The 12,719-nt window shown below is 28.5% G+C and overlaps 1 protein-coding gene across 1 annotated transcript in view; it reads right to left on the bottom strand.

The window, feature by feature from the left end:
• Positions 1-12,719, bottom strand: part of LOC122505884 (BCL2/adenovirus E1B 19 kDa protein-interacting protein 3) — a 28,539-nt gene that overhangs the window by 10,696 nt on the left and 5,124 nt on the right. Inside the window, exons 2-3 of the mRNA XM_043617755.1 lie at positions 6,012-6,180; positions 3,629-3,716 (exon numbers count right to left, since the gene is read on the bottom strand). Coding sequence (XP_043473690.1) covers positions 3,629-3,716; positions 6,012-6,180 — 257 coding nt within the window. The remainder of the gene's footprint in view (positions 1-3,628; positions 3,717-6,011; positions 6,181-12,719) is intronic.

The raw sequence follows: 12,719 nt of genomic DNA on the forward strand, positions 1-12,719 counted from the left end.
TTAGTAAAGTGAGATTAAAATCTGTTGACTGATTTTTCCTGGGACGTCAGGTTTTCAGTAAAACTGAAATGTTTCTAAGCGTTCACTTGCATCCAGCATTTCAAAGATTTTAATATTGAGGGATCCTTTATCGTTAATGTTTACATTTTTAGTACAAGTATAATAAAAAGGCCTACTATATGGTTCTGTTGTTTTAAAAATGTATATTTTCAATACTCTCAACTAGTTTCGAACATATTTGTTCCTTTTCAAGAGATTTACATTAATTTAATTTACATTAGTCATCAACATGAATACAAACATAAAACGACTTGAAAAAGTATTTGTTTATTTTGAAAAAAGAATTATTATTAAAAAATTGTTAAAAATTAAAACTTTTTTAAAATGCACATTTCTCTCTGATGGTATTTACAATATGCGAAGTCTATAAACTTAAACATAAATTCAGGGCATGAAAAGAATCATTTCGCGAAAAATTAATAAATTGTTCAATTTTTGTCCGTCTATTCCTAACTGAATGATTGACCTTTTCATTATAATTATACTAAATATATTATTACACTTAATTTGTTACTGTACTGTAAATGTATCAATATTATTATTTACTGGTTTGTAGGCTACATGACATAGCAGATATTAAGGGATTAGGTGTAGTCAGGATTTTCAAAAAAATCGATTCTTTTATTGCATCTCATAAAAGTAATGCCTTGGATATATTCTCTGAAAATTTCAAATAAATACAAAGAATAGTTTTCGATATAAGCTACAATTACTGAAGTGCTCTCTGACTCTTGAAGGCAGGTAATCGGCAGCAGTTTCCAATAACCGGTCTTATGATTAAATGTTAGACTATTGTTAGGCGTCAATATATTTGTGACAGTTGAACATCGGCAGAAGACTTATTATGTTTCCGTAATAGATGACTCAGTAATTAAATAATTAATAATTCAGTACATAAATCGAGTGTAAAAATTTAAACCCGTTTAAGGGGGTCACCCCGTGTGGCAGACGTTTTTTAAGAGTTTTTTTGGGTTTTTCTTTTTAAGAACCATGGAAACTTAGGACTTGAAAATTTTTACCATATATTCAGTTACATTTTAACAAAAAATTTAAATTTTTGCAAGTAAAAATATTTTAATGATTCCGAATTATAAAACTGGAAAGTAATGATGATCATAACGTCCACGATACTGACTAATTGACTGAACTAAAATTAAAAAATTAAAAAGCATTTTAATCTGTGAGGATGTGGCTATAGCCGGAACTAAGTAGAATTATTTGAAAATATTAAAAATTAAATTTTTAAGCGACTTTGAAATGTTTTTTTCAAAAAAAACGTAATGTTTTTGGTCTTTTTTCTTGCATAAAATAGAAACAACTTGACCTTTTTCAATTATCCTAGTTCGGGCGATAGCCATACATGTGCTGAACACGCCCTATAAATTTGTGCGATATTGGTCAAGCCGTTTTTGAGATATCATGGACGCCAGTTTGAAAAACACAATTTTGAGAAAAACGCCTATAAAAGCTTAAGTAATGCATTGTTCGCTTGGCAACTCCTTGTCTTCTCAGTGCTGTAACTTTCTTAGAATGTCAAATATTAAAAATCCTCTTTACCCACATATTCTACACATATTGTAGATGTGATTTATGAAAAAAAAATTTTTCGATTTTTTGAACCCATCACACGGAGTGACGCCCTTAAGATCCCTTTCACCGCGAAGAGTCACAATTTTTTGTCTATTAAAATTAAAAATGACAAGAAGAATTTCAATTAACAGGTCGAAACTTACATAGTAAAATGGCAAAGAGGAAATAACGGAATAAGTAGTAATGTAATTTTATAAAATTTTAAAGATTCTTCGATAATTGTAAAGTATCTTTCCTGCGTGTTATTTCTGTCTAAAAGTTGAAATTGCGTACGCAGCTACGGTATCGAAGCTACAACCTTAAGAAGATACTTCTTTTATGTGCGCAAAAACCGGTTTTACTATGGAAAACGAAAAATAGAAGAAATAATTCGGATTGCAAAGACGAGTTGTGTAACCGCAATCTCTTTGAGAAAGTGATGAAGGAGAAGAAATGTACATTTTCGATCAAAAAGAACCGAATACAAAAAAATTATTCTCTGAAATCAATCACTGGCATTTGATACAGAAGAGAATACGCAGACAAATAGTTGAAAATTCTCACTTTTGTCTCGTATTCCCTACAATCTACATTGTTTTTCATCGTATACCATCTGTTTGTAAGGAATTATCTGATGATTACCAAGGTTAAAACTTGTAAACGTGAATAAAGATTAGAAGAGTCGATAATTGCGTCTTAAGATAAAAAAAGTTTCAATTCTAATAATATTGTTATATATTGTACATAGTGTTCAACGTCAAGAGATAGATTCGTATTCAAAGACGCTTTTCACTTATGCGTCATTACTTTTCATTTAAAAGAAAACATTGAATACTGCCAAGTGCGTTGCCACTATTTAACATTATTTTCAATCCAGTAATGAACATTTACATCTAGTCGTCCTTGGTGACGATTTTGTAATCAATTCTCTGTTTTCGTATATACCCGGCAACATCCCATCTATCCGGATTTCTCACTTTATTCAACTTGTAATGTTTATGGAAATGTGATATTTTTCCTGTGGTATTAAATTTTAAGATTCTAAATTTGCACCTACAACTTTGTACACATCAGTCTAGAAAACAATATAGTTTATAACTGACATGGTTCAAATGAAATTATTCATTTAAATAATCAATTTTATAAACGAATTATATAATTAAGTGAAAACTTTGCCATTTGATGTTAAGAAATATAAGAAATATTAGAATACAAATATTGCGTCAAAAATAAATAAGCCATCAGATAGATGTTGAGAAAAATTAAAAATGTCGGAAAACATTTTTTTAAATTCTTAGGATTCCATTATAAAATTGGGGTTACTTAAAAATTTTATTGTGTTCTGCTTTTTTCTCTTATTTAAATAAACTGAAATAAAATCAAGAATTGAGTAGATATTATTAAAAGTTCTTTTAGAATAGGATGTATTCATTAATTTTTCAAATTCAGACATAACAATAGCATAAATTCACTTATGTGGGAAAAGTTGCTCATATAGGAATAACTTTTTTATTTAATTTAACGTAATATCATTTGTCCCAGAAATAAAAATCTAATATTTATAACTAGTCTGAAAGTTTACTACTTAATTTATTTAGACCATGTGAGGAAATGCGAACGTGAGAAATTATGGATTAATTGAAAAAGTTTACAATACACCTCATGTGACATAGTTTGAAAACTTTTCATGTTGACCAAAGAGTAAAGTACGCAACTTTTAAAAATAGATAATAATTATGATTTGATAAAAATATAAAAGAGATTATGTCAAACACTTTTTTCTATTTGGTTATGGCTACTTGGAAAATTCAGATTCGTGTTGTTTGCAGAATAATTTCGGAAAATGTAAACTTCACAGAAAAGTTTAACGTTTTTGGCAGATTGTTCTGAAAATTTTGAACAGTTTGCAAGACAAAAATTCGAAAAATTATTTTGTATCTGTGTGTAAAGAAAAAAATTGAAAAATTTTGGTCAAATTGTTTAAAAAGACTGAACTTACCTTGTTGCAACTGTAATTGATGTAAACCCCTTTTAAATCGTCTTCTGTCGATAATTCTGTATTTGGACTGTTTGGAGGACTTTTGGGACTGAAAGGAAATAATTTATATATTAAATTAAATATTAAACATGTGAAAAAAATTTTTAAATTAGATTTTATAAACATACCACATACTGAATTTACAGAAGTTGGAAACGAAACTTTAAGAATTTGTTTTATTGGAAAAAATAAAATTATGATAGAGTAAACTGAGACTTTGAACATCTGTTTTTAAGTTAATACTATCAGGATTACTAGAGATATTATGTACTGACCATTTCTAAAACTTTTCTTTCGATATAGAATGTACGAAGTATTAAAATTAAATTAAATTTATGTGTTACCAAAATGAAATTTGTGGAATTTAGAAACTGATTGTTTTTGCTGGGAGTTGTATTCGTTTCAAATTGAGAAACTTTTCTTACATGTTCCTTCATTTTGGTATCCAACGACATATCCAACTGTTTATTAAAAATGATAATCTTCCTAGTTTTCCTCAATTCAATTTTTAACTTGAAACGATTCTCTCTTAAGGGTATTGGAACAAGAAACACCTTTAAAAATGTCTGTCAGAACTTATGCTTCATCTGAAACGGAATATGACGGGCACATAAAAATCTCCGAATTTACTTCCTATCGCTGTATATATTAAAAGATGTTAAATTTCTTCGCCGCAAATTAAATTAAAAATTTTCAAGATTCCGGCTGATTCTTTTCAAGTTACGATCAATGTTTAAATTGTGATAAAAAATAAAAATTCGTTTAATAAATTCGAATAAAGTATAATTTCTGACCGCAATTTTTAAATACCTTTCTTGCTCCAAAACCCTTAACAGAGGATTTTTACAAATGATCTAAATACATGGGGTTAGTTTTAGATAACGCAAATACGATTATGAAAATCCAGTATTACATATAGTTGTATAATTGTTTTCATAATCGATGGGAAAATGAGGAATTCTCTTTTGAATACATCTTCAGCCAATTGCAACACGAATTTATTCGCTTCTAAACCAAAGTATATACGTGTATATCTTCGATTTACTTCTATTGCCACCATTGCCACGTGCGTACGATTTCCTTTCTATAGTGAAAAATATAACCTATTTTTAAATGACAATAGTATTTATATATATTCTGCTCTAAATTGTACAAAAAATAATCACGTTTATATAAAAGATATTTTTATACCTTCTCAATTATATTTATGCGTAAATTTTTGTTCAACTTTTTCAGACTTTCTCTTTGTCATTTCAACTCTAGGAGAAAGAGAGAAATTTAAAAAAAAATGGCCAAAATGGTAATTTGTATAACGAAATTCGAAATTATTGCTACAAAATTAAGAGATATGTATTTCTGTAAAAATAGAACGCAAAGTGGCAAAGTCTTTTAGATGAAATAAAATGAAATGACTTGCTCGCACAAAGAGACGTCTCTCTTATATTTTAATAACAAGGACTTTATCATCGATTAGTTAGTCGAGCGTAAAGTTTTGCAAAAATCATTAACGGAATGCTAATGACCGACCTTCGCAGAAACATAAATAGCAACAGTAACTTCATTCTTTTCTGTCTTTCGTCTTTCGTCTTTCATCTTTATACAAGAACTAAAAGCAAATTGGCAATTCTCAAGTGTGCAGTCTGTGCAGTCTGTGCAGTCTTCTAAGTACTTTGGATACAAAGGAATTCAAGAAATGCAAACAATGTTGTCAGGATAACTCAGAGTTCGTCTCAACTCTCAGTTTATAATACGCGGACTAAACTGTCTATTGACTCAAAACACATTTCTCTTTATCAACTTATTGTTAAATAATTGCAAACATCGCAAGAGAAGATTTTAATCGAACATAATAATGCAATAATTTAATTATTTATGGAGACTGTCGGAGACTGTACATTAATTCGAAAAATGTTTGAACTTAGTTTTAAAAATAATTTCACGAAAGAGTTATTATTCTGTAAGAACTTCAACTTTTTTTAAAACAATCAACTTATGGGGTCTGTTTTTATTTTTATATTTTTATATTTATTTTTATTCAAAGTTAAATATTTTTTATGAAGCTGCAACCTGCACTTAGTTATCAAGACCTACTCAATTTTTTTCAAAATTTTATGTTGGTTTCAAACAAAAAAATATTTAACTCTAAAATTTAATTTCCAAAATTAAGTTGTTGCTCATAAGTACTGGGTGCCAGTTTCAGCTCCATATGCAATATTGGAAATTCCTTTAAAGGAACTCACATAGAATCCATTTTCAAGTTCCTTTGTAAGATTCCTCGGCTCGTAAGTAGAAATTGCTCCTTCGGAATTTCTAGAAGCTTCTACTTTATAGAAAATAAATTTACCTATCACGTGGAGTATCCCGACGAGAAGAGGCCAAGGAATGTCTAGCTGACGAATGGGTCGAATCACGTTGTGCTTCCCTCAGAAGGCGCAAGTATTCTTCGCCACCGCTGCTGAAAGGTAAAGGCGTTATTCTGTCAGCTGATACAGGATTAAGCTCTACCCAAGATTCTGAAAGAGAAATAAACAAAATTAGCTCACCTATGGTATCGATTCAATTTTTTAAAAATACTTAATAATATTTAAAAACTATAAACTTCTGGTATTTTGCACCCACATTTTTCAAGTGTTTTATAAGTACCTATACCAACAAAATTGGCACCCAGTAAATTTTTCAAAATTTGATGTTGGTTTTAAACAAAAACTGCTTTAAAAAGCTTTAAAATTTAATTTTCAAAACTATGTAAGTGGAAACTATAATATCATTGTATTGAGTAGTGCCAGTTTCAGCATCATCAAAATAAATAAAATAAAAAAAAATTAAAATTAAAATCTTCTAATGAAGACAATGTGGAAACATTCCACACTAAGTATACTTTTAGACAGGAAAACTCCCAATCTATAATATTTAAAATATCATAGACTTTATTAGATCCAAACTTAGAATGCACCCCTACGATTGTTTTAAATTGTATCAACCGTTCCGTTTCCGTACTTATCTCCTATATTAGTAGGCATATTGAAGGAAATTGTTACTGCGTTAATGTTATATTGAAGACCAGAAGCATTCTACTATTAAGGACAAACAATTTAAGTGACATGCTCAGCAAAGCATAAAATTGAGTTTTCTTAAAAGACTGCCTGGAGTCTAACAAGGTTACATGAAACATCAGTTTTATGAACTAACCGTACATGTGTACATGTGCTCTATTCTCAAGAAAAAAAGTTTCCGAACTTAGTTTTAATCTGCAGCAATTAAACTAAAAATAGAACAATTAGAAAAACATCAACAGTATACTTTGTACAGAAAGTTTAAATAAGAAAATCAATAAGAGGTTAAGAACCGTGTAAAGCTAGTCCATAAATTTGCTGACGTAATTTCTTGCGAGTTTGCCTTTATACTCTTTTTTTTATAAATCCATCAAGCTGTAAATGAGATAGAAGAAAAATAGGTGACTGCTTTTCACACTATACATATACCAAAGTAGTGTGTTTAAATTCAAATTTGATCCTCATATTTGAATTCCTTTTAGAAATAGAGGTATGTTAAAAGACACACACATTTCCACATTGGTTACAAAACGTCTGAATTTAACTGATAAATTTATTATAATACGAAAATGGGTGCGGTAGAAATAGTGAATGTGAATATTGTTTAATTCCCATGAAATTAAAATAAATTCATAAAATGTTAGAAATACGAAGTGTGAATGAACTTTATTGACGAATTGGCATAAAATATTAAAATACTTTAATCTCACTCATCAGTAAGTACAGAAATGGTTATCGATCAAATTCAGTTGTCACAAATTTATGTGGCAGGCAGGTAAAAATGAATGAAAACTTAAGAAATGGTCTTTCTGTATTTCTTTACTTAATCTCGTGCAATCTTATTATCATCAACAAATAAATGAATTTAAAGAAGGTTTTTCATTTCGTTATCAGTTCAAGTTCACCATATTATGGTAAATCTGCGAACACTTGTTAATGCATTTTAAATTCAATTATTACAAGTCTAGTTTAAATACAGAGCGAAGCCACTTATCAGATTGTCGCACTTTAAGTTTCACCCCATTGTGCGATGAGAGCAGTTAATACAAGGTTTCTTGTATAGATAAAAAGTACATCCTATCAGCATCGAATTTTTAGATTTGAAATTCAAATTTTGAAATCACATTAACAAGAAAAGTTTGGTCAAGTTGAAATTATATTCACGCCGCGCCGAAGCTGATTTGTGAGAGTAATCCACTTATGACTTGCAAACTTCTTTCTTTCCTCTCAGAAGTATTAAATAAATATAAATATTTAAATTCAAATGAAATGCTGTCAGGCTGTTTCAAAAAACATTTGAGAAACGAGCTCAAAAGCATTTGAGCTAAGATTTGGAAAACATATATGCCTATTCAAAACTGACGTTTGCTTTATTTATTTAAGGTTGGTAGTACAGAAAAGATTTTAAGAAAAGGTTATAAACTGTTTTACAAATATAATTTTTCAAGTTGTTGATTTTCGGAAAAGCCATCATCTAAACTTATCTTATTGATATTCCTTATAAAAGAAGAACTTTTAAAAGAACTAGTTTTAATTAATCGTAACATTTTCCAATTCCGAATTTTAATAAAGGTGAATAAAGGGTTGATTAGAAAAAGTGGTGGTGTTTCTCATTGGATAATATTACCCCCGTTGAGGATATATTTCGCCTGTAATAATAAAAAAATACTAAATAGTTAAGTTCTAAAAAGAGGGAGAATTAAAAAGAGGGATTGATAAATTTCGAAAAACAGTGAATGTGCAATATATTAAAGTTTATTTTTATTTGTTTACTAATACTAATAATTGATAATGATATTATTGTAATTCGAAATTATGTAAATGACTAAATGTTGATTATTCTATTCTTGAAAGCAGTGTTCCATTTAATCTCGTGTTTTTTTCCTCCTTTTGTGCGCAGTGTAATCCTTGGTGAATGATCAGGTCGATGGAACACAGGACCTGACGTTGGTCACGTAGCTCGCTACGAAAGCTACATTGCGTGCAAACTGTCAGGTCTTCATGCCTTCTTTGTTTGATTTCCTTTCTCTTTACACATGAGGAAACCATTATAATAAATCACACTCCTCAAGAAGAATAAAAATCTAATGTCACGCGAATCTAGTGGATTCCCGAAAGAATAATATTTTATGCAACATACAATCAAAAAATTTAATCGTCAGCATAATATTCTTTATTTTTAGAATATTGAAAGTATTTATTTTTTAAATCAATCGTGAATATGTGAATATTGCATAAGCTATTAAGACGATTAATCCGTAAAAATTTACATTGAGAGGCTTATATTTTGAGCTTGAAACATTTGTTTTTAAGGGAAAATTGGAGACTTTTGATTCACACTTACTGTATTGGTAAAAAATTACAAAATATTCGCAAAGTACTTCCGACTGGAGTGTATTATAGAATCCAATTGTTTAATTTAATTTTAATTTAATCAATTTTTCACAACGGAATGTATTTCTCGTTTAAAAAACTTTTTTTAAAGAATTAACACTCGTTCAAGAAAAATTCAAAAAATGTAGAACAAGTTTTAGGGTATATAAAGAAAAAATTTAAAAATATGTATAGGTACTGAAAGCATGTCAAAGATACAATTGAGTTTCTATAAATAGATGAAAGCCAACTAGAATATATATATAAATTATTGTTCTGCTCGTCAAAATTAGGTTTCTACGTGCAGAATTAAATAATTTGATTGTTTGATGGAGTGTGACAACTTCCTTTATCACAAGAGAAGAAGAAGAAGCAGCAACAGATAAAACATGAAAAGCATGTCTCTTTGATGCCTACAAGAGAATTTCAGATTTCCTGACATGAGTCTGTAACATATGACCTAATTTGTATTCTATATTAGGAATGGCTACTTCAATTTAAAAACTATGTTTAGTTCTCGCTTAACTTCAAGAATCAATGGTGGTAAAATAATATTCTAAAGACAAAAAAAATTGCATACTAGCGACGACTATTTTCACCTCAATGATCAGAATTGTATTCTTTTTCTCGTGAGATTAAAATCTAAACACTTTCAATCCTCTAAACGTCTTAGTTTTTCACCTCTTTCTTCAAATTAAGGTACATGAGTCAGCCAAAAAATCTGTAGGCTCAATCAACATTCTGTTAGAAAAGAATTCTACCGAAAAAAATGTGTAAAAAATCTTTTTAATAAAAAGAGGTTTAAAAATAAAGAAATTTCAATTGAACATTCGTCGTATAAAAATTCAAATTTTTTATCCGATTAAGTTAAACTTTTGTAGAATAGAACTCTACCAAATGAAAATTCTGACAATTGACTTTTAGGTCTTATTCATAAGTCACCTCAAAATTTTTTGAAAAAAAGGAAATAAGTTACAGTAATGAAAATGTAAGTAATAATCGAAATATAAAATACCAAACCATCTAATAAAAATATAAAATAAGTAGTCTGGGAGTAAATATTGTGCATCGAATCATCATTCTAATGAATATGCTTCAAATTTAATTAAGTTACAAGAGAGAATAAAAGTATTTATTAACTAATTGTGAGAATCACTTATTCTTGTATTGACATTAATAACAAATTTAGTCATAACATAACGACAAAAAACGTTGGAATAACACTTTGTAGCTAATTATAGACATTAGTTGATAGTCATGAATGTACGTTTCCTTTTGCTTGAGTATATCAGTCAGTGGCATGAATGTAATTATTATCACATGTGCTATCATCAACTTTTAACCACAATTTCCCTCTTTTACCAAAAATATCTATTTCTAAATAAAGAACATATCTTTACCATAAAGTAAATGAAATTTTTCTCGTTTTACTTTTTTCAATTTTATAAATTCAAAATTTCAATTCAAGTAAAAATCCAATTTTAATTTTAATGATCACGCATATTTTTGGAAAAATGTATCTCAAACTATAAATTTCCATCAAAAGGAAATGGGATGAAGTTTTGTTCAATATTGAAAAAATGTTGCGGTCGAACTATGTAAACGTATAAAAGAATGATAAAGACTATAATAGGGAAACGTGCAGCGATATTTCCACGTAGCCGACCTTTTGGTCTTGAAAGCAGAATTTATCAATATTTTTGCCTCCACTTTACTCGCAAAAATATACTATTTAAAAATGTACGTTGATTTTTTAGATTTTTTATCTGCTATTTTCTTTACACGTTTATTTACATTTCCATGAAAAAATGTTTCGAAATAATGATAATTTTCTTTGAAAAAAATAATAAGATTTAAATAATTATCATTGTGAATGTAAAATAATTTTATAATTGCTAGAAGTAATAAAGCAAAACAATAATGACTATTTTTGATAACTTTTCTTTATATTACCGTTTTTTTTACTTTGGCAATGTCTCTTAATTATACGAATAAAATTTTGACGAATCTTAGAACCAAGAACAGGACAATATTTTTCCCAAGATTTTTGATGTGCTGATTTCGAAATTGACCGAAGAATTTCCCCAGAACGTCAGGTTTTTAAGATATTATAACCTACAAGTGTAACAATCCTATTTTTTGGACATTTTTGAAGTCATGTAATATCAAGAAAAAATCTTTTCTCTAAAAGGTTGTTGCTTCATCTGAAAGTATAATTTATTTTTCCTTCTAAAAGGCCGTTTGAAACATGAAAAATCTTTTTGGTTTGGCTATCAGATTCGTAACCAACGACCCTAAAATTTTTGGCAGTCATATTGTATCCGCCATTTTGGATTTTTCAATTCTAACTTCAAATGCGTAATCGTTGACAAAGAAAATCTAAAAGACCACCAAAATATTACGTGCTTATAATATGTATCAGATTTTAAAAATTCAAAATGTCGGATCCAATGTGGCATCAAAAAAATTAAATTTAGATGAACTTGCTTAAAATTCATTACTCGGGGGTTTTATTTCTGATCAATATATTGGTTTCACTATTTTCAGTTTTAAAATCTAAAAATTCGTTGTAATTTCTTGTTCGACATATTGGATCCGCCATTTTGGATTTTTAAAATCTGACATCAAATTCGTAATCAAAGACCGTAAAAACCCCCGAGAAACAAGTTAAAAAAAATTTTCTGTTAGTTTCTTTAATTACTTTATTGCGTTAAACAAATTTGGTTGGGGACAGAAAAATTGTTGTTGCTGACACCAAACAGTTTTCTCAAAGTACTTGTATATCAACAATGTTGAAGGAAATTATTACATTCACTATATAATTAAACAAATTAATGTCGATAAGATAACAGTTATAATTATGTATATACTTATTTTAGACTCACAAGATTTATAAACTTTGTATTGTCAATCAGTTTGCTTATTTCGAACATTTTTCCAAATAACTACTTTAATTATCAGGTAATTGATTTGAATTACATAGTAAAAAAGAATTAACAAAAACATGTTTACAAATTTAAAAAAAGGGATAATGGCACCAAAAATTACAGATAATAAACATTTCCCAAAAGTTAAAGTATTAGAAATTAGGGTTTACTGTTTAAAAATTCTACGGTTAACGCATACAAAAGTTAGTTTTATAAATATTAGCAAAAAAGAAAGAATTTCGAAGTGAATACTTGATAAAATGTGAATAACGTCAGTGATACCAGCAGTTTATGTTCCTAATCCTACCTAAGAACTATAACTTGCAACTGCGATTAAGTCTTTATAAAAAATCCTATTAACTCCGTTTTTTGAAAAAATTAAATCGTAGTATAGTTTTTTGAAATTCTCTTTTACTAAAAAAAGTTTTTCTCCTTTTAAAATTTGAAATAAAATATAAGAATCTCAAACTGCATATTGTTATAAATATAATATTTAGGATTATTTTGATTAAAAGGGTATTAAATTAAGAATACATTGTTGCTAGTAAAGTAATCCATATAAATGCAAGAGAGATGGAGCACAAGCACAACAAAGCTGCATTCTCACCGCAAATGCACACATGAAATATATATATATATTCCTTCAGCTGTGGAACAAGTGCTGCGTTATTTGAGTTGTTCATCTATTTTTAATTTTCT

This window comes from Leptopilina heterotoma, unplaced genomic scaffold, assembly GCF_015476425.1.
Source record: "Leptopilina heterotoma isolate Lh14 unplaced genomic scaffold, ASM1547642v1 Lhet_113, whole genome shotgun sequence".
In the NCBI taxonomy this organism is placed as follows: Eukaryota; Metazoa; Arthropoda; class Insecta; order Hymenoptera; family Figitidae; genus Leptopilina; species Leptopilina heterotoma.